Source organism: Thermobia domestica, chromosome 9, assembly GCF_964235325.1.
Source record: "Thermobia domestica chromosome 9, izTheDome1.hap1.1, whole genome shotgun sequence".
Taxonomy (NCBI): Eukaryota; Metazoa; Arthropoda; class Insecta; order Zygentoma; family Lepismatidae; genus Thermobia; species Thermobia domestica.
The window spans coordinates 174434398-174458789 of NC_137462.1; the positions used below are offsets into that span (position 1 = coordinate 174434398).

General features: G+C 35.4%; 1 protein-coding gene across 2 annotated transcripts in view; it reads left to right on the forward strand.

The window, feature by feature from the left end:
* LOC145695222 (uncharacterized) overlaps positions 1–24392 on the forward strand; it is a 65359-nt gene that overhangs the window by 32911 nt on the left and 8056 nt on the right. For both annotated transcript variants that reach the window (XM_081772215.1, XM_081772216.1), the window contains exons 3-4: positions 5028–5129; positions 10535–10660. In XM_081772215.1, the coding sequence (XP_081628341.1) occupies positions 5028–5129; positions 10535–10660 (228 nt within the window). The remainder of the gene's footprint in view (positions 1–5027; positions 5130–10534; positions 10661–24392) is intronic.

Genomic DNA, 24392 nt, shown 5'->3' on the forward strand with positions numbered 1-24392 from the left:
TACATATTTCTAACGGAGGGTGCTCCCGAAATAGTGAAAGCAACGACAGGACTTAACTCACAGTGAGTCCTGTCACATTTATACTCAAGGATGTGAAGGAACTTTAAATTCGACAATTTCAAAGTGCATGTCGTAATGCAGTACAACCTGTACTGTTAAGTGATTTTTTTTGCCTCACATAATTACTTACTAGTTAGGCAAGACAAAGTGTCACTCGGATACGTTTAGTTCCATTCATCTTTTCAACAATTGTTTTTTCAATGAATGCAATTTTATGTGGATATGTATATACAGTTCTGTACGTATATGTATGGTCCAAAAGTTGTGTCTAAAATGAGTGACTGATGAAGCCAAAGTGGATAGTTGGCGAAACTGTTACATTTTAAATTTTTTTACAATAATTGTTTTGCTCAGCGAGTAGTTTTAATCAAATCAAAAATTGTTACGTTACAATTAATAAGGGAAAATGGTGACACAAGTAGCAGAACGCTTGCCTGTGGTATTATGGGTCTCTAGTTCGATCGCAAGCCATGTAAACTTGTAGTGGACAAATCGTGTCCGTTGATATTCTCGGAATTTTCCTGTTTCCAACATTCCCATTCCATCATTTTTCAGTAAACATCCGTCTTCTTTAGCCAAAAGAGCATAAGCGTGGCACGATAACTTAAAAATTTCATTTCATTTTACAACGTTTAATTAATTTTGTAGTATTTAAAATTGAATCATCCCTTGCGTCATATTTTCAGATGTAAAGACCATATTTTGATAATATTTAAGGTACAAATTCATGCTTATTCCAGACATTTTTAGGATATGAAAATCCAAGCCAAGCAAATTTCAAAGTAATGTATCTGTTTATATTTAGAATTTATACATCTATTTACTTCTGTACAGAATATTCCAACTAAAGTATAAAGCATGTGTTACATACTTCCAGTCCTCCCCTAGCAATTGGGTGGCCATGGAGGGTGGGCTCAGTTCCCACTGCAACCACCTTCATCCCGCTGAAACTTTAGTTATTTGTTGGTATATCTGAATGTAAGGTGAAAATTCCAGTTAGTTCGCGCAAAAATGATCTTGCCCCATTCCTGTCTGAGTGTTCTGCCTACAGACCTTCAGATTTCTACGCTAACATGTTTTATCAGGTCAAAAGTGTGCCTTAAATGATTGCGTGAAGACATACGAAAGAGGAAGCATAGGAATGGCCTAACATTCAGATTTAGCAAAGAAATATACTTTAAAATAGATTGGCAAAATTTTTTTAAAAAATGGAAAATTTTGCTAGCTTGCGTTATTGGATATTCTACATAAATTATTTGATTGTCGTGTAATGTATTTATGCAGTTAATACACCATTAAATATAAATAGTCTTATCTTAGCGTGTACTAAAGTAAATGTCGCACCCCTTTGGGATAGATCATAAAGATTCAAGGGCTGTGTGTGCAAGTCAGGTGCAATTAACCTTATTTCTAAAACTAATCTTCTATAAATTCTACATTTGTTCACTTTGTTCATTTCAGTAAAATATATTTCTCGTCTTGCCTAAATCATTTCTAAGGCCACTTCTCATCTTATCAAAAGAGAAGTATATAATTCTTATCATTTTTCTGAACACTCAATATATGATACCACGTCAATTCTGAAAAACACATAGCAATATTCATGATTTTAATAACTTATCATCTTTGTTTTTTTAAAAAAGACATTTCCGTTACCATAACCAACACTTACTGGTCGAAATATCCAGCAAATACTATGAAGAGAACAAGTAATTAATATCATTCAGTAAAAGTTTGATAAGAAGGCATGGGTAAGCAGTGAGAGGGGGCTGTTATCTGATGCGAAGGGATGCCCATTCGATCCCAGATCATATGCTTTTATAGTGTATAACTTCGTGTCCATGAGTTTTCTCGGAAATTATTCTGTGTCCTTCCACTTCTCGTTGTATTGGTTATTTCGAAATCAATTCGCTTTAACCACTTAACTAACAATTTATTTAACGATTTAACCATGCCCTTTAATCTATATGGCTTAAAAGTGGGACAGAAGTTAAAAATATCATTTCATTAGAAAAAACTTTGATGAGGCGTAAGTCGATAATGGTTAAACCAAGTATTAGTTAGGACAGACATTATCATGTAGAACCAGATAAGTAAGTTTGGTTATCGTATATATTTATCATTGCGCAGATTTTTTAAACAATATTTGACATAAAGAATAAACTCTGAAAGGGCAAAAGAAATAATCTAATCAGAAATACACGAAAAATGGAGGCAGAAACTTTCACCATACAGATATTGCTGTTATCAAGGTACAGAATTCCCAACATGGAGTGCGTGAAAGGCTAGTATAGGGACAAAAACTACTGAAAAATTGTGCCATATTTGTTAAAGGAGGTGACAAGTGAAAGAAATCATATTTACAAAACTGACACTTGGTTCACACATATTGAACACAGAAATAGTATTCAACCTTTTGTTGTCCCACCCCTTTCCATAGTAAATCCTGAAAACTCAATCGACCATTCGTTGTTCTAGCAATGTGAAGTGTCTGTGGAATATATGATCTCCATTTGAGATGGAGATACGTTTAGAGCGAAGCGAATAGAGCACCATTCTTTCCTGAAAAATTATTTTGGATACTTTCCTCTTCTTCCAAATGTTCAAGCAATTTTGCGTGTCCACAAGGACTATTCATAGCAAGAAATGAAATGAAATCTCTCAGTTTTACGTCCCACGGTTATACCGGCTAGGCTAAAGGAGACGGTGATGATGAAATAATGAATGAAATGGTGGAATGAAGAAAGTGGGAGAAAACGGGAGAACCCCGAGAAAACCTATGCACATTATGTTTGTCCACCACAAAGTTCACTTGGCTCGAACTGGGATCGAACCACGGACTCCAAGCACCAGAAGTGAACGCTCTACCACTGAGCCACCGCAGCCCCTATTGATAGCAAGGTTTCGGAAAAAACGTATCGAATGACATGTCACAGAGGAATACTCAACGAAAAAACACTTCTCCCACAAAATTCAGTAAGTGAAGCTACGTCTGAAATATATGCAAGCAGTTATATTAGTACTGTATAACTTCACAGGAACTTTCACAAGTTTCCATATTTTCTCGGTATATCTAACTCAGAGAAACTCGTATATACCTAGTCAGTGTAGCAGGAGTCGACCGCGAGCAAAGAAATGTCTTCCATAGTGAATATGGAGGAACTATTTATACAAAGATTAACAGCTTCCTCCAACTTTGGATTTTGAAATCCTACTTAGTTTATCTCGTTTAGTCTATGAAGTCAATCTTTCAGTAGCCTAAACCCTTGAAGTTGGACACTTCACTAACAAGGAAGATACGAGATTGCAGAATTCATGAAGTCAATAACCGAACAGTCTAATTTCTGGATTACGAGGCATATCCATAAAGTAAGATTGACGGACAAGCAGTATTTTCGTGCATAAGTTGGCTACACTGGTCTTCCATCAGCCTTGTTCTTCCCTCTTGTGGCTACTACGTGGAGTCTAGTGCGAATAACATGCGTTTTAAGATGGTTACGCCGATTCAGAATATCGACAAATACGAAGTGTGCGTCGTCATACGTTTTCTCCAAGCACAAGCCCAGCGGATTGTCACGAAGTACTTATTCTCGTTTATGAAGTAGATAACATGTATCGAAGTGATGTCGTGAATTCTCGGGACGTAGGATCAATGTTCGTAGCAAACATAGGAGAATAGCGGATGAACTTCTTCAATGAAGTGAATAGGCAGTTCGTGCAAATCGGCGTCTCACAGTAAGGCAATTTAATGAAATCATTTCGAAAGTATCTAAAAATCAAGGACGAAGTTGAAATGTGTTTCCAGCAACATGCGCTAAAATTCTATAACAATGGTATACAGAAGCTAGTACCTCCCTACTTAACAAGAGTTTGGACAACGGTGGTAATTACTGTACATTGAAAAATAATATCTGAATCACTAAATACGTTGCAGTAAAGATTTTGTTTTAAAAAATCCAATGAATATTAAAGATTGCAACCTTGCTTTCCGAACCTCCCTCGTGTTTCACTGAAACTACGTTCAGACACGAGTAGTAACTATAGGTTCGGCGAGGTGGTGCATGTTGTCAATCTTCACTGCTTCCAGTTTGGGAAAATACCTTTCACTAAATGCCAAGTCTTTAATTGTATTAAAAATGATTAAAATAGTTGATACAATGGTTTGAGGAATCTGTCATCGCATGGAACCATATTTTTGTAACGTTTTCAAACAAAATAGCGTTATTATTTCCTCCTTTTCTTTCCTTATGAGAACAATTGGGACTCTAGAACATAAGACGAGAATGAACTAAAATTTTTGAACTGTTAAAAAACAACATGAAATTTCTAGTCTACGTCCTATGTTTATGCCCTTTAGGCTAAAGAAAACGGATTGAAAGTGAATGTGTATAAAAGAATTGGTAGTATGAGAATATGGGAGAAAACGGACAGGACTTCAAAAAAATAGACACGATGTTGACTACTACAAACTCACATGGCCTAAGATTGATTTTAAACTGTTCAAATTATTACGTTAAGATTATTATTATTATTATTATTATTATTATTATTATTATTATTATTATTATTATTATTATTATTATTATTATTATTATTATTATTATTAGCATGCATTTGGTGTAGGAAGAGTTGGGTTTTTGTGATCCGTTGCAGTTAGCGTGTGCACAGATCATCATGCAATATAAACATTCCCCACCACACTATCTCGCCTCCAAGAGAGCTGTATTGTTGTCTAGAAAGAAAAGGCTGTTCCGTTAACATTAATAGCAGCAATATCATGTGCTCCTTGTGTCCTGATCATATTATTGATCCTGTGTTTGTTTATTTATCATATTATTAGTTCTCTATTTTAGGTGAATGTAACCTACAATACGTATTTACTTCATATCATATGATATTTCTTCAGGAATACGAGCAAGAAGGCAATGAGTAGCTGATATAATAAGTGTTTTAATATTTGTTTTCAGGATGGCTTCTCTTGGAGCAACATGTTGGGGATGGTGATGCAACTTTTATTTACTCCCGTGTCTCAGGGACCAAACAAATCAGATAGCATTGACGCGGATTCGGTAAGCAATAAAGTTAAATCTTCTTTTAATTTAGCTTTCTATAATCCTATGTATGAAACTTTGAAAAAAAAACATGTACGATATTAATATTTTAGAGATTTTTTCCGTTCTTCTGTGATTTCCTTAGATTGGATTGTTTTGTTTTTCTTTCAATATTTAGGTGTACTCTTAGGTTAGGTTAAGACTTAAGTTACCATAAATGATGGTTACGTTGTATTACCATAAATGATGGCTCTTAATTCGCCTATGCAATGCAGTATGTTATTTATTTATTTTTAGAACGTGATTTTTAAATGAAATTGAGATAAAACCATGATACGATTTCAACAAAACGCTAAAAGGATTTTAAAAACCTGAATCTTAAATATTGATAGAATGTTGAAAAGGTCTTAAAAGTTTGTCCGAAAAATACAAAAAACAGCCATAACTCGAGAACGAAATTTCGGATTGAAGTCGGGTGAGAAAGAAATGTTCATTATATTTTTGTTGTATATTCCAGTAATACCCAATTGGATGTAGTGCAGAATGATCTTCAAAAGAAACTGGAGAATTCTTTAGGTATTATATCAAGAAAATAAATGAAAGAATAGTACATCGTTTAAGATGAACACTATTAGAATGTGAAAGAAGGAGATACACACAAGTTTGATCGATCTACTGTGTCTCAGTACACAATAAACTCTCAGAGGAAGAACTGCAATCAAACGAAGTCTTTACGGTTACGCGGCAGCCGAAAAATGAACGGTTCCTGTCTAAGTTAAAAGCGTGTCAAAATGAGGAAAATTGATTTTTTTTTCAGAATAGGTACAAAGGAATGTACAGAGGACTACAGTGTCTGGCGGCATGTAAAGAAACATAACATGTAGTATCGAAAAGTGCAACTATCAAATATGATGAACGAGTGCTCAAGGAATTCCCCAATGAGAAAAGGCATTCCTACAAAATTATGTGAATACAACTATGGCGAAAGTAAGCTGCATTAAGGGATTTACTCCTCGTGATATGTAATTCGGTGTAAGATGATAATTCCATACACAGAAACAACGGAAAAAGATCAAACACGTGCTTTTTTTATGATGTACGTATAACGATTCAAAGAAACCCAGTAGCAAGCTACGAATTTCGGATGTAACCTGTGCGTATTTGTGCACTGCAGTATGAGTATACGAGATAGCTGTGAAGGATAACAGTTCACGGATGGTGCTGAAATTGATCGCATTGCAAAGAAGACATCGCCAAAGCAATGTTTTTCTTGTATGGGTATACACGCCGGGCATTTCATAGGAGACTACCGCAACAACATTAACTCGAACAAGTTCTTCGGTCGTCGTGACTGGTGTTGCAAACATAAGGCGTTTTATCTCCTCCTAGAAAAATAAAGTAAGGGCTGTGAGATCAGATGAATAAGGTGGCATAACACAGGTCCTGTTCTGTGAATTCAACGATCTGGGAACGTTTCATTTAGGTCCGTCCACACATTCCTGTCAAAATATACAGGAGTATTGACATGATGGAAACACATCTGTTGTCTTATGTCCAAAGGCCATTTTCTAACAGTTCTGGAAGAAAATACAAAACACGTAGCGTCACACAGGCGGCTCGGTAATAAGTATAGTACTACTACAAAATCATCGCGTGTCACCTTTGGACTTTTGGATATTTCTTGTTGTATTTCTTTACATATCTCCTGATAAAACCGTTCTATGCACATTTATTTTGCACCTATTCTGGATCAAAGTTCATTGTTCATTATTTCTACACATTCTTCACTTGGACAAGAACCATTCATTTATCTTCCATCTTCATTAACTTAGCCGTGAGATGTTAAAGACTTCGTTTCATTGCAGTTCTTCTTCTGAGAATTTATTCTATACTGAGATAAAGAAGATCAATCAAACTTCTGTATATCTCCTTATTTCAAATTCTAACAGTGTTCTTCTTAAACGATGTACTATCTTTTTTGTTCATTGAAATATTGTACTTGAGTGTTGTTCATATTTTTAATTTAATTTTTGATAAAATACCCAAGAAATTCTACATTTTCTTTTGAGAATCATCCTGCACTACATCAAATTATGTATTAATAAAATCTACGACAAAAAATAATGAAAATTTCCTTATACTCGACTTCAATCCGAAATTTTGTTCTCGAGTTATGGCTGTTTATGTATTTCTCCGAGAAACTTTTGGGTGATTACAGCGCAGAAAGGAAGCATTTCTGCATCTGGGTTGATCTATAATTTTTGCCTTATCTTGGTGTTCCCGTTCAGGCATGTGTATTTCATTGCTGTATATTCAACTAAGTATATTCAGATTCTGGAGTGCCAAACAAACAAATAAGCCCGTGCTCCGTGCTCTTTCTCCTCCTCTTAGGATTGTTCTTTAAATAATAGTTGTATTTAGTTTGTAATAAACAAAAGAGTTTTAACACACAGTTATTAAAACTAAATAATAATGTTATTTAAAAAATAGTTCACAAGAAACCGAAACAACATGATATGTAACCAAATGCAGTTGAAATCGTTCCTCTAGTCGCTGTCTTAACGTAGATTTTAGGGGTTGTTTTTTTTATGGCAACACTGTAATTTCTATGGATGGCAACACTGAAAATCCTTTAGGTTCATATTTTCTGTTGTAGAATAACATTATTTATGATTGTGGTAAGTTGCATTTCATTATCTTCTTTCATTTGTGAAAAGCAAGCAAAACAAAATTTTAAATTTTGTGTTATTTTTAGTGTCAGGCTCTTAATAGGTGGCGTGTTATTGAATTTGCTCTTGTTGACCATGAATAACATTTTTTTAGCGCCATAAAAATAAATGTCATTTTTTTTCTAAAACTACGCATGAAGACCTAACTTCAGTCATGTCTTTTGTTCAACTTGATGAGATTATCAATCCATAAATACAGTACAAGGTTCAAAAAGTATCGAACCTTTGATTGGCCAAAATACATTTATTGATTTGGAAATCCAAAATACTAATCCCCTTGAAAGTAGTCTCCTTTGTAATTCTCACACTTCTCCCAGCGATTCCGCCATTGTTGGAAACACTTCTGGAACGCAGTTTTTGGAATGCTGAGCAACCATGCCGTTGCATTTCGGATGATCTTGACTCAAATCGGGTGTCTTTTAGTAGCATTTTCAACGTGGGAAATAACCAAAAGTCACACGGAGCTATGTAGAGAACCTGACGACACATAGAAATGCTGCTTGTGTTTGGCGATGAAAACCTGAATCAAATTTCGCGGATACTCTCCTCATGCCCAGATTCTCGTTTAAAATTGAATGTATCGATACTATTGAATGGTTTCTGCTTGGATCCGCCAAGCTTTTGGCAAAATTTGATGCAATATCACTGCTCAAGTTTTTCTGTCAGTTTACAAAAAACTGAAATCCGACAACCACTCACTGCACATCTTCACTCGTTGGCCGACTATCAGCACCCTGCAAAAATATTTCGTACTAACCTATGCTGAAAAAGTACTAAATCTGGGGGAAAATACTAAAATTTTATATTTTCCCGTTTCACCATATTTATGACATTGTACGATATTAATATCTTATTAGAAGGTTCCGGCAGCTTCCCCTCCACTGTGGATGGGGAAGTGACTCCCACAGTCTTGCAAGAATCCCCAACTTCAATTTTTTTACTGTCAAAATTCGATACAAATCGTGCAAAGCACTTACACCCTCCCAATTTTGACTTTATACCCCCAAACTAAAAATCCCTGCTTAATCATCGTATTAGAACTCACTATAAAACAACTAAAGTAACACAAGTATGACAAATATAGCGGGTGTCGGGAGAAAACAAGAAATATTATAAAATGGGCTTATTGAGAAAATCGAGTTTTAATTCCTTAATAACCTACCGTTTAAACGGACCACCAAATATGTAAGATTGTTTACTGTAGTCATTTATTAATTTAACCCTTCGTTCTTGGACAATTATGTACTTCCTATTTTCCCTTATCGTGAGATACTCAATTTTTAGCATAAATGTTGATCCCTGTTCTCCTCTTAGGACACACATTCTAATCAAAGCAACGTGATAAAAACCCAGTTTGCGGTACGTGATAACCATATTTAAAAAAAAAAAATCAATTCAAACAGTTTAGCTTTTCTCCCTGATGCGATCACTTTTTTCCCCTGATGTACCTTTTTATGTAATTGATAAGCGATAAACACTATGAATTTTTTTTATTACGTACAGTACCTAGTTAGTTCTTTATTACCTTACTTATCTAGCTATCAATTATTTCGTGATGATATGAGATACACCACGTAGTCGTAAATGATTTTTTTAAAATAATAGTTTCATATTAAGTTAATTTAGATTAACAGACGTTCATTTCAATGTATGTGCAAAAAAGTACGTAAGAATTTCTTCCAGTGACTAGCAATGTCAGTTATCTCACATTTTTGGAGGCTCTTCGCGGCTAAGCGGTTAGCGTATACGCATTTGGCGTGGAAGACCCGGGTTCGATTCCGGGCGGGAGCTCATATGATTCGGATTCCACGTTAACCAGTAGGTCCCGTCTCATATAGCCTCGCTGCTGAAAGGAACGTTACAATCAACTCAACTCAATTACATATTTTAAGAGCAATTGAATCAGTCATTTGAGAAATCCGACCTAAAACCAAAAGAAAACACAAAATAACGCTTTAAGTTCACAGTTCTTTATTATTATTATTATTATTATTATTATTATTATTATTATTATTATTATTATTATTATTATTATTATTATTATTATTATTATTATTATAGTATTTTGATTATTTCTCTCTCTTCGTACTCATACAAAATATTTTGTATAAAAGATACGTTTTCAAAAGATTAATTCTAGATGTTTTAAAATAAGATTTTTGGTACAGTAGGTATGTATGGAGGGGGGAGGGGGAGGTTGAGCTTTTCCAACAACTTATTTAGTTGACGTCTTGGATGGAAAATTTAATGAATTGCTATGAACGTCAACTGGGAAAAGGAAACGTTTCTTAATAAACAAAATCAACAATTATTGTAGGCTCTATGTCCTAACTAACCTCTTCTTTTTCAAATAATTATTGTTCTCCTTAATTTCATTCACCAATTGTAATAGCTTTCTATTCCTTCTATATTCTTCCACAAGTGTCTTAACCACTGTTTTCTCTCTAATTCTATTCTTCCCATTCCTTTCCCAAGCTTTCATTTTTTTAAAAAAAAATCCATTATCATTTGTAGAATATTTCCAGTTTTCCGTCGCGTTTAGCGAATTAGTAAATATTTCTGGGTCGTACGGTGTAATAATTTACACGAAGCATAAGGGCATGATTCTTTATTTATACATAAGTAATTCCGCAAGTGTATAGTAAATTCTTTCATAATCTTTTCTAAAGTATATTGTATAATCTATTATTCTAGAGTATCGCTCCATCACCATGGGCGAACATCCTGGCCGTGGGTTTGAAAATCCTCACCGCCTTCCTCGGTGGCGGTGCCAGCAGCAGCGATGGTATCGACAAAGTAGATAACTCCTCACCTCTCCAGGTAACCCACAGTTATTTTCATTTCTTCAATTCGTCTGTTGCTATTTTTTTTTCCACTTTTCAAAATTAGCGTCTAGTGTCACATGCTTACTTGTTTTTACAATTGCACAAATTTCACCCTATATCCTTTATATCTTGTCTCTGACTTCGAAACAAATGGAACATTTTAAAATATGAATTAAAAGCATTTTTTTAAAAGTAAAATGGGGCACACCGACAGATCACTCACATTTTTCTTCGAAGTAATTTAACTCTAAAAAGCTAAAGTATAGGAAATCAGAATAATAATATGTATAGCTGATATTGTTTGTTTGTATCAAGGCTCTAGGAGATGTAAATTCTTAGCTTAAAGTTAGGTTCGAATACAAGTTCTTCCACCGATCTCGGGTCACCAGCACTGAGTCGACTAGTTTTCTCTATATAGCTTGGGGAAGTTTACAGTGAATACTTTCCTTATTTAGCAGAATTACAGATCAAATGCGTTCTTTAAGTGAATTCGGCATGTTCTAAATGACAGGAAGAACTTTTCCTCCTCTTTGTTCAAGAAAACGACTATAAGTCATGTAACAAATTACAAATGACAGTTACATTTTAAGATCTACTTCCAATTTAGATCAGGCCCGTATCCATAGGGGAGGGGCACAGAGGACCAACCTCCCTAAATTTTTACTGTCCCCTAAAATTTTCACGGTAAGCTTGCAAATGAACTATAATATGGTTGGATCGGCCCTCCCTACATTTTTCGGCTGGCTACAGGCCTTATTTAGATACTAGAAGTAATGAAATGGAAATAATGCCTCCCAAAACAATTCAAATTATTCTTGTCGGGTTGGATTGTTCGTAAGACCAGTATTTTTTATATTGATCTCGCATCATGAAACAGTTATGAATCTCGTTTAATTCAAACATTCCACCATCAAACTTTGTACTGGAAAACCGGAATTAGCGATTTTGAAACGTCAATATTCTTACCATTTGTTGTATGAATTTTATTATTATTATTATCAATAAGATGAAATTCTTCACATGTCCCCATTATTAGGAACTACTTCAGTACCTTGCGATAACTGTATTATCTCCAGATTCTTGAACATATCTAATAGAGAATTGAATAATCTTTTATTCGAACAAAGCAATGAACACGAAGACTCTAATAAGTACAACTACTTCAAAACAGTGTTGTTAATTAAATTATTGAGTTGAGAAATGCAATTTTTTAAAAATAAAATTATTTTTTATAATCAATGCTTATAAACTTGAAGTTAAATGTTACTGAGTATCGAAGTCAGACTTTTTTTTTAGTTTCTATGCAGACAAAAAATTTCTTGTACGTATGTTTGGATAAATAGCTAGTGAATGTGTATAATAATGATATTTAAATACTATATTAGTAACGTTTGTTCATTTTACAAGCACCTTTCTTGATCAATATAGATAGCTTATTATATGCACAATTAAAGAAGAGTGTGACTGATACTTTTTACTATAGTTGTGTTTATTTGTGAAATATTTCGAAAACTTTTTCTCTGTTTTTATTGCACCTTTAGATAAATAGTTTTTAAAAGCACAAAATACTATACTATAAATCCATATCATCTTTCACTGAAGTATAGTGACAAATAAATGACGTGTCAGAGCGCTTTGAAATTAGAATTACAACAGACTAAATATTAATTTTTGGAGACAACTGCTTGACGCATTAATGTAAAGGAAAGAAAGAAAGAAAAATGTACCAGGACAACCAAACAACCACTGTATGCATGTGCAGTGTGACTGAAGGTGTGAACACTAGTTATGAAGCAGCACCAAGACATTTGACTTTCTTTATTTCTTCTTCTCAGAACTATTACACTATTATTCCTTGACTTTCTTCTTGACTATGAAATATCTTTATTTAGAGTTAGACCTTGAAATCAATCTGTTCGAATTAGATTATACCTTCTTCTACCCAATGTAACTTAAAAGCTTATGGATATCCTAAGTCATTTTTTTTCTTTTTTTTTTAATTTATTAAAGGAAAGGATATTTTGCTTTAAAATATTAAGGAATGCATATTTCTTTGGAAGCAATACAGCAAAGTTGTATGCTTGTTTCAATGTTTGTAAGGTTTCTTGATAAAGCTTTCAATATTTTGTTTTAAATACTTTTTCGTGGAATTACCATCAAAAGTATGTAGGTGAAATAAGTAACGAATTAATCGAGAAAGAAATGTATTCAATTCATAAGTAATAGCGAAATACAGTATTTTATCGATATATGGACAGCAGGAATACAGTATAAGTCAGTGCGTGTGAATAAGTGGCGTATGTGTAGAAAATAAATATTTTTCTTAACTTATAAATTTGTAGGCTAATGTTACTTGCGAAAAATACCTTCTTGGACTATAAATATTATTCAATAGTAACTTCTGATGCATCCTGTAGCAGAATAATTCAATTGGCTTTCAAAAACAGAAACAATATGGTAGTACAGAATTTCTACCCATGTTTATTCATATGTCACCAGAGCAAAAGAAGATAATCATTGGTTGATCATTTATTACAAGCGAATATGGCAGAATCAGTACAAAAGATATTTGTTCAGGCTTCGAAATTCACATTGTCAACACTAAACAGAAAAATAAAAGTTGGAATGAAATCGCATAGTTCTCATTCGTAATATTAAATTATAGCAATACGATTTCCAGTACAGGTTACATTTATAAAAAAAGAAAAGAAAGTTACGTAGTATTTTACCAGTATTGTATGTAACAACAGTAGTACGATAAGAAACAATATGGGTGGCACTCTTTTAATAAGTTCTCTCCTCCCTCCGTATCTTGGTCATTTCTCTAAATTGAGAGCACTTGCGTAGGAGACCTGGGTTCAATTCCCGGCGAGAGCTCATGTGGTTTACATTCCACGTTAAGCTGTAGGTCCACGACCCATATAGCCTCGGTGCTGAAAGCAACGCTAAACTGAAAATCAAGTATATTAAATTTGGTTACATTAATTTAGTTACATGTACATTAAATATTAAAATCATATATAAATAAGTAGTAGATTCGCGTACACACACTACACATACATGTAAAGGAGTTGGGTTTGAATTGCGTAGTATTTTCTTAATTTATATTAAAACTGGAAGTAGAAGTTAATTTCTACCATTTCCAGGCAAACTAGAGATATTAGAGTGGAGATGGAATATAAATTATTAGGACTCTTAATTGATTGCGGAAAACCATTTTTCTCTACCCATTTTATCGTTAGCCATTAACGTTAAAACTGAAATTGTTTGACTTCTGTCAGTTTCGATTTGAATAGAGGCTTAAAGTCAAGAACGGTACCTTTTCTTAGAACGATAAATTGATTCCGAGACACCACTTTCCGCTATCTTTTAATGTTTTTGTTCTATGTTGATCAATATTGAAACCGGAAGTTGTAGTGGATTTCTATCACTTCCGGTTTTAGTAGAGTACTAGTAATAGAGGTGAAATGTATTTTTGGAACGCTTAATTGATTGCAAGAAACCGCTTCACGTTATCTATTACGTTTTTGCTCTATACTCTTCAATGGGGAGCCACGGTAGCTCAGTGGGAGAACGCTTATCTCTTGTGCGTGCTGTCTCTGGTTCGATCCTTGGACAAGTAAATTTGTGGTGGATATTTCCACCCACTTTCGCATTCTACCAATTCTCCCATCATCATTCATTTGCTTTAATTATAGTCTCCCTTAGCCTCCAGAGTATAATAGCTGAACGTTGAACTGAAAGGTTTCATTTCCTTTTCATTTTCGATAGTGAATCCACGTAAAAACTGGAAATGGTTTATTTCTATCTCCTCCATTTTGAAGATCATCTCATCAACAAACTTCATTTCTAACTTTTTACCTTCTAGACTCTGGCCAAAAATGGAGGTGATCCATCAAAATAGTGAGATTTTTTTGTCTTCCGGACGGATTGGATATACGGACAGGATAAATATATAAAGGAGTTATGATAAACCAAACTTCTTAAAAATTAATTTTCAGAAAATAAGAGACATCTAAATAGTTCATTAAAATTCCAGTTGATTTCGAAGAAAACTGAAAACCTTTTTTCCATAAAAATCAATAAGCTGAAAAGACAAAGACGGTGCAGTACTTTCGGACTGTTGCTAAAGAAAAGTCCATGAATATGTGTATGCAATGAGTGCATAGTGTGGTATCATAGCTAATATGGATGTATTTATAAACAAGTTTCTTAGATTAAAAAAAAAAAAACTTCGAACTTTATCCTATCAAGAACTAAAATGATTATAAACCAGTAGTCGTGAAATTCCAGTTCGTATCTTGCAACAATCTGCTAACCTTTCAGAGAAAACTCTTTTAGCTTCCATAATTCCAATAGAAAGTTATCATAAAGCCCACAATTAATTTAAAATAACTTGGTATATTTTAGTACCCTAAAGAGAAAAGTGTTACAAGCAAACACATGTACCTGCGGATTCTGTTAAGCCGGCGACCTACCAGTTTAATATTCTATTTAAAATATAATATCAATATCTGCAGAAACTACAATCAATATCAGCCAACAAAATACTGTAGAATACTTACTACCTGCTGTTTTAATGCTTATGATTTCATTAACGTGCGGAACGATCTTTCATCAAAGTATACGAAAAGTAGTGCAAACATACTCAAGGTAGCTTAACGTCAAGTGTGCTGGCCTGACTGAAAGCTTTTTAAAACGTGATTGCGTGACGTACGAAGTAGCACATGCTGTTCACTGTTTTGGTTGACACGCAAATAATAATGATAATTTTCCGAGAATATCCTATACATCACTAATAATCACCGAAGTAGACAGGTTTATTTACTCCTTTGGCTGTATAAAAAATTAACAAAGTATAAACACAGTATTACTGAAAAATTTAATAATTATAAATGAAGCTGTTTCATAATTGATGGGCTGCTACCTGGCCACTGTTTGAATTTGGAGTGGAGGTTTCACTTTAAACTTTCATGGACTCAATTCTTCAGTTTTATCCAATGAGTGTTGTCGCTAAATCATTTTATAGGAAAATTGAAATTAAGTATTTCAGTTTAATGTTCCACGATTATAGTCTTTAGCCTATAGAAGACGGACGATTAAGGCAGGTGAATAATAAAGACATAATTGGTGGAATGAGAATGTAGAAGGAAACGGAAGTACTCCAAGAAAACCCACAGACACGAAGTTTTCTACCACAAACTTACTTGGCCTGGGATCGAACCAGGTACCCCACGTACCAAAGGTAAGCGCTCTATCACTAAGCCACTGTGCTTCCATTTTACGGAAACATCAACAATTATTGCTTCGGTTTACACTAGTACATTGTAGTTGTATTTAGTCAACAACTTGGGAACTATAGTCGTGTCACGGTATGAACCGTCCTCCAATCACATAGAACTACCGTTTAAAGTAGAAGACAGCACTAGACAGATGTCGTTATTGTCGCTGGCTGCTGATGACTTCATATTCTTAAAAGCGTTGGCTGTTGCCACGTCACACCAATAAGCAAAAGGTATACAGCTAGGAAAATTCAGGGTGCTCGTTAAATTGCAACACAGCATTAACTCCACGTGCTTCCAGGTCAGTGATGGTAAACAAATAGATTTGGCCAGGTCGGGAGTAACAGCGGCGGAAGTATAATTAATCAATACAGACTTCTTTAAAGCAAAGATATTTAGCCTTTTAAGACAAACTTAACCTGGAATTATTAACGATCTACAACAATAATAATAACAACAACGGGAAAGCACGTGAAAGTAAATCAGCTAGGCCCTATATTCAAAGGTTCAACCCGGGCATTCACCTGGTGGAACTGAGTAAAACCTTGGAAAACCTCACTCATGATGCAGATTCCAACCCGAGACTCCTGGTTGCGAAGGAATAACGCTAACCACTAGTTCACAGTCGATCGGTTTCTTATAGTGCACAAAAAGTAGGCAAATCCGTTCTTTCGTTTTAAGTTAAGGCAAACAAATAATATGGTATTAGTGAGTATATTTTCCGAACAAAATGAATTTCTCTCAATTACAAATGACTGTGTTTAAGTAAGTCCACACTCTTCGAAGATATTAAATAAATAGACTGCGTAGATCATTACCTACTGTCTCTGGAGACTGTATACAGGAGGCAGTACTTCAATGGTAGATTAAACCAGTCATTATCAACTCTTTAATTTGAACTAGCTCGGATCTTATAGAAAGTGTATTGTAAATCTTTATATATAAAAATGCGAACACGGCTTCGATTCTCTGAGAACACTTGCATGCTTCAGAGTATGGTAGACAAAAGCCTTGACCATGATTCCAGTTAAGTCGCATGCACTTTTTTTTAAAAAAAAGTCCCAAATAGCTCTCGAGTTTGTAGTTTCCAGTTTGATATATCCATGAGTCGAACTCTATGTTAAACTGTAGACCTTGACGCCTCATCGCATATAGGTCGTGACGTTATACGAGTACTCCAACAGTGAAGTTAAATTGTAGAGGGTACCAATTGCACATGAGAAACAAAAAGTCCAAGCGATTGTTCATTCTTATTTAGTAACTCATAATAGTGGCTCATTGGTAGAGCATTCACCTCTGATGCGTAGAGACCGTGGTTCGATCCCAGATCGCGCCAAGAGGACTTTATGCTGGATTCTCCCATTTCATCCACTTTCTTCATTCCAGCATTTCCCTCATTCTTACCACCACCGTCTTATTTAGCCTACACAGCATTGGCGTAGGATGTAAACCTGAACGATATTATTTCATTTCTAGGGATTGTTTACAATGATTTCCAAGGAAAATTTAATTAGTATAGTGGAAAACACGATTTTCGACATTTTCTTGCTTTATGAAATATTGTCTAATACCTAACCCGAATTAGCCCATATAAAAGAACTACAAATTGTTTTGAATACCTTTCACTCTACATGTCACACATAATAAGATAATGGAACAATCTTAAAATGAAATTTGATTTCACATTCAAGTCTGACATATCACGTAATATTTATGTATTCGCATGGTAGTATCCGAGTTGCTTCTCCTACCGATCATTGAAATCATAAATGATTCGGCGCCAACTGTTTTAGTTTTCGGGAAGCATTGGAGGGCTTGAAAGAACGTGAAGCAAATGTTAATGCTTACGACAGTGGGATATTGAACTTGTAACCTATTTAGTTATTAAAATTAATTAATTTCAATTTTGCTAAGACAAATTCTACTCTCTTCGTGGTAGGAGCTTGTGTGTGCTTTGAGGTTCACGTTTTATGTAGACCTTGCTGAAAAATTGATATTGCAACTATTAACGTCAGGTGCCAAAGCACTGTGAAAACTTGTAACAACCTTCTTGAGCGATAGAATGAAAGGATACACATCAACGCAGAGATAATTTCAAAAGATTTTCTCGGGAATTTCAGTATATGGGGGTGAAAAGAAACATTATAAAAATACTGAGAGATTGGACATATGAAAATACATTGAGCACGATACAACATATGATTCTGGAAATTCTCCCCCGGGCCACCCCTTGAAATCATCACTGTATCGTATTTCATATAGTATAGCATATTTCTAGTATACAAAGTTCAGTATGTCTTGGAAGTAATGTGCACGAAATGTCCTACACTAGTCGGGGCCCAAACTTTTGGATTCAGTCATCTATCTCAAACTGTGATTTGACGATCTACCTAGTATGTGCAATTGCCACTGGCACTACACTTCCATTTCCTTTAATTCACTTTTAAGAGGAAAGTCGGAGTTATGTAAAGTGGGCCAATGCCTTTCCAACTTACCATCGTTTGTCACAGTAGCACAAGCATTGCATAAAAAACACAGTCATTTATCCTTTGACATAACAAACAACATATTGTGTGTTGAAGTTTAGAATCCCTTGTCAACAGCTAGGCTATATGAGACGTGGACTTAAGGTGGAATCTCAACCGATGTAATGCGTTCAAATTTCAATACTCTTTCACCAGGAATCGAACCCGGGACCCCTGAACGAAATACGCGCGCGCTAGCTACTACACCAAGAGGGAGGCATAAAGAAGACATAGCGTTCACAATGTTGAACCTTCTTTCCCAGTTTACTCAAAAGTTAGAAAATGTGATACATCATTATGTTTCCCCGAGTCATTCATTTGTATTTTGACTATACTAGATATACATTTCTTTAGAGCTAATATACATACTTACAACATATTAGTGTAGAAATATTCGGTTATTCGCAGCACATAAAACTTTACTAACATTTCATAGCAGTGGTCAAAGTGAGACGGTATACGGTGGTATGCCATACCACCTCTGGTTTTTCAGTGATCAAAACATACCCTTACTAAAGAGTAGATGCTAAATATCTTTAATAAATCCATTTTTATACGCAGCAATTGACGAATAGCTTTGCACATAAAAAGATCTTATTTCTTATGTAGAAATGATTTCTAAGTTGACAGTGGCGACATTTTTCTGACCTTTTCCCTATCTTTTGAATTAAAATTAGGCGTCTTCAAAGAAGTTCATCTGGTTTATAATTTCAAGTGCCATATTGGATTGTTTCTTTGTTATGTATGTGTTTGCGTGTGTCTTCTTGCCTTAATACATATAAATGTCGTGTTTTGAGCATGAGCAGATTTAGGGGTTGCCTGCAGTACGAGCTGCCCTTCAGGCCCGTAGCCAGCCCCAAAATTTAGGGGGGGGCCGGTAGAAGTTAGGGGGGGCCCGACCCAATCATATTATTCTTCATCACCATATTATAGTTCATTTGCAAACCTACCGTGAAATTTTATGGGGCCAGCCACAATTTAGGGGGGCCCGGCCCCCTCTTGCCCCCCCCGTGGATACGGTCCTGCTGCCCTTCCGAGTGTTTGGAATAATCAACAGTCGAGTGGGGGACCGGAGGTTTTCCGTATGAAATTGTTAATATCCTCATTCGGTTTTGAGCATTTTCGTATATAATTCTCTATAATAGAGCATAACGGGATATTATTTTTTCAGAAAATTGTTGAGGGGATCAAAGGCTCTCCATGTCTCCCCCCTCCCGCGTTACTACAGAGAATCTCTCCAATGGTTTTCAGTCATTATGTATTGTTAATAGAAACGCAATCTTTTAGGCAACATACCCTCACTGCATTTCAACATTTAATAGGCGGTATGTCGAGTCAAAATCGTAATAAGACATACCGCCTCTGCTTTTTTCCCACTTCGAATAGTGTTCCATAGAATACAATTTTTATAACAATGATGGCGGTTAGACATACTCAGAGTTCAAAGAAGGAAACAAATTCATAAAAATTGTGATTCGCGTTCCTTCACATGTTAGTGCGGTTATGTAAAGAGAACAATAACCAGCCTGGTAGGGTTTTCCCACGGAAATGGTAACAGTATTTAAGTATTTTTTCTGGTCCATTTTGATCACTGCTTTATACGTACCTATAAAAAAAATAGATGCAACTGTTGACAATAGCACATAAGCACAAAATAGTATAACAAAATTGTTTCTCTGTTTGTTTCATAAATAAATATGCTATTACAATCGGATTTTTTGTCGTACCATTGGAAGAATCGAAAGAAACAGAAAATGCTCTAGTTCTATTTAGGTAGTGTAGCGCTAATGTTGAAAATGGGGCTTGCATCACTGAGTGCAGTTGTTACCTGAGCTAACGGGATTTTTTGTTTGTTGTGGCGTGCAAGGTGAATGACCCGGGTACTGCAGAAGGGAAGGATGTAGGTCACGGACAAGCAACGCTGGAAGGAGCGGAAAGAAAGTCTACAGCACACGGCAACATATGCGACGGATTTCTCGCTGCGAAGAAAATAGTAGTTTTAAAAAAGAAAAAAAAATATCGTGTTTGTTGTTACTTGACCTTGAATTCCAGCTCTTCTCCATGCGTCACACATACGAGGAAAATTGTTAATTTGCTAACCAATAGAAGATTCCCCTACCGCCACTCCATTTCAGCAAACTGGTTGTTAAGTGCGTGTTGTGGGTCTTTATTCGATTCCCTGCATCGTAAGCCAATAGATGATCAAGAAATTCCGTAACTTCCGCTCTCAAGTTACGTGCAAAGTTCGAAAACTCACATTTTCGATTCCAAACAATACATCTGTGAGATAAGGAAAAGATAGGCCGGTGTGCGTTTCGTTTAATTTTGATGTAAAGACATTCCCTTACCGGAAACAAGTGATTCCTCAAAAACTGGTGGAAATACATATATTGAGAAGCTACTTGAATTAAGAGCGACGTGACCAAAGTCCTAAAATATATTAAACCTCTTTTTTTCTCTCTAAACCAAATTATTCCTATACAAGTACTGTAATATTTCTTCTGAAAACGTTCAATATGCATCATCATCATCATAAGTATTCTGCCATTATTGGCAGATCACTTGCTGCAACTGAGAAGCTTCCATGCTCCAGGGTTTTCCGTTAACCTCTTCGTCTTCACGTACAATTTCCTGTTTTGATATCGTCCATTAATTGTAGTCTTCTTTGCTCCCTCTCTTTCTTGCCACCATACCCTCTAGCACGTCCCTCATAATGCAATTTCTTGTTAGTCAATGTCCCAACCAGTTTCTCTTCCTCTTATTAATAATATGTAAAATTATTCTTTTCTCCCCCACCATTTCTAACACCCTCTCATTCGTTTTCCACTCGACCCAACTAATTCTTTCCATTCTCCTCCATACCCACATTGCGAAAGCTTCCAGTCCCTTTTCGTCATTTTTGCGTAATATCCACGTTTCTGACCCATACAGAACAATACTCCACACGAAGCATTTTATGAGTCTTTTTTTTTTCAATTCTTTATTGAAAGTTCCATAGCATAGTCATTTTTTTCCTCCTAAAGGCTTCTTTCACCATTCCTACCCTTGCTTTTATTTCATATTCACACTTCATATTATTACTAATAATACTACCCAGGTACCGAAAACTAGTCGCCTGTTCTATTTTCTATGTTTGACACCGACCCCTTCATTCCAGTCATCATGGCATTTGTATTTCTAACATTTATTTTCATCCCATATTCTTCACAGCCCTTCCTCACGTTTTATAACGTCTTATTGATTTTCTTTTCCGATTCTGCAACAAGCGATATATCATCTACAAACTGTATTCACCTAATCAAGTACCATAATAATTGTTCTTCTGAACAAGTCTCTAAGTGCAGAAGTTCTCAAAATGTTGAACATGCAGAAGTCCTAAACTGTATAAGACCTAAAATATATGACTTGTGCTAATATTGTTAGACAACATCACCCAAATTAAGAGTCTACTTAAATAAAAAAGGCAGAAATAACGACAAACGGAAGCCGACGTGCTGACCCAACTAAAAGGTATCTGCCACCATAGTTATCTGTGATCTGTAGCACCAGGATATTTACGAAGTAAGCTTAGCCAACAGAAGAAATAAAAAGAGGTATTTATGCCTTGATGTATGCAGCACTCAAAACGGCAGGCTTGTATCAAAATAAGGCTTCAGTGCATCAGATGGTAGTGCAGTGAGCAAGTCTAAAAGATTGATTTTTTTTCTCCAATTCCATGATCGGAAATAGACAATGATTGGGTAGCCCATATGTATATTTTTAATATTTATTTTGTTTTCTGGATTTTGAATCAACGTGATTAGGCTAATTGCAATGTTAAAACCTACACATATTTCCATAGAGTAGGTGGTATGCTAGTAGTTAGTGTCCTTGCTTTGTAAACGGAAGGTTCTGGATTCAGAGCTAATGGTCAATCTTTCTGACTGATGTTTTTCCAAGAAATTTCCTCAATTGCACCAGTTGAATGCAAGGATTGTATCTTTAAATATATGCTCTGATCGATTTCCTTCTTCTTTCCCCATTCCATTTTTCTTTTATGTTTGTCCCATTTTCCATTTAATTGTTACTTTTAACGCTTATAGTGTGCAGTTGGTTGCGTTCTGTATTTGAAGTTTATAATGTGGCCTCGCCTAGCGCAGTCGCCAACGTTCTCGCCTATGGTGTAAAAGGTCCCGCGTTCGATTCCCGGTGGGGACAGTGCTCGAAAAAATGTAAAACCTTTCACAGGCTACCCATCTTGAGTGAGCTTTTCGTGGGCTTTCCTCATTCACACCAGGTAGCTGCCGGGATAGTATTCATATAATGGTCCCAGGTCGCTTTCTTCCTTTCCGATTTCTATCTTCCTCCCCATCCTCAGAGTAGTATGATCTCCAAGGGACGTCATCCCTCATACATGACGGGCTAATATGGCCATAGATGCTAAAAGCCCAGAAATCAAATTCCTAATTCTAATCCTTCAAATTTATAAGTTGCGTTCTTTAGATTATTGGTTGGTTTATTAGAATTTAATTTCTGTTTTCATCTCCGAGCCTGCATGTGGCGAAACCTACTGTTTAAAGCGGATTCGGAATCAGCCTACTCTGATTTGTATCGGAGGGAAGTAGCCTACCGGAAACTAAAATAGGACCACGCGCACCGAAAGAACACACATTTTCCAGTTTTTTCTTGCTTTACTCTTTCTTTCTGTTCTTTCTTATACTTTGAATTACTACCGGACTCAAAAAGGATATGAACAGTAAAACATTGAGGCAGTTAGGAACGCCTATGCTCTTCATTGAGACTTAACTCCTCAATGCTTTCCGCTTCAAAAATTAGTTCATTTGGAGTTTAACGTCCCTTTCAGCACGAAGAATGTGTGGTACGTGGATCTACAGTTTATCATGGAATCACGACGACTTGATTTTCAGCAGAAAATTTGAACAAGCGTCTCTCGGGTCGAGGATGCGTATCCTAACCATATACCCATAAGGAACCGTGGATATTATTAATCAGAAATATCAGCAATAAAAGAACTACTTGTTCTATCTGAAAAAGCTAAAGCAGCTAAGAAATGAGAACGTACTGCAACGAATGCAACGAAATACTATCTTCACTTGGGGGAAGAATGAGAGAAAAGCCTTCAGACTCCTCACCCAGAAAATGTTTCCGCATCTACCTTCTGGGGCAATACTTGTAAATACACATTAAATACTATTAATGCTTGTCGGTGTATAAGTAGGTTTCAGAGAGGAAGTGCAGAGTATTATATAGGACGGAGTTTCTCAACCACGGGGGCTGGGATTCTTAGGGGAGTCGGGAGAAGAATCCACGAAGATCGTGAAGGGAAAAGGAAAAGGTGAATGTAATTACTATCTAATAGCAGAAAAATATTTTAAAATATAATTTTGAATCTCTTATTTTGATAGACATATTTTTATTTCCACATTGGTTTCGTTTAGGATCCTTTGTTATTTCTTGTAGAGTTATGTATGAGTGTAACACTTACACACATATACAACTATCAGCGATAAGCAGCAATAATCAAAAACATTTATTACAAACAGGAAATTACTATCGTTCATTATAAACCGGAAATTACTGTCGTTTATTACGAACTGGAATAGGGGTCGCTGGCAAGACGATGTGATGAAAAGTGGGACGTGATATAAAATATCTGCAGGAAACCTGGTATAGGAAAAAACGACAGTGATGTGAAGAACTTAGTGAAGTTAAAATTTGAATAAATCTTGTATTTCAATGCTCAGGATGGCAAATGAAGGAAACTATTATCCTGCATATCCTATTATTAACAAGAAAGTATCAAAGAATTGGAATTGTATGAATAGGAAAGTTATATCAGTATTACAATGATAATAACGTATATTTTTTTTTTAACAAGATAGAATGTCTTCATTGCTTTCATGTATAAACTATGGCTGAA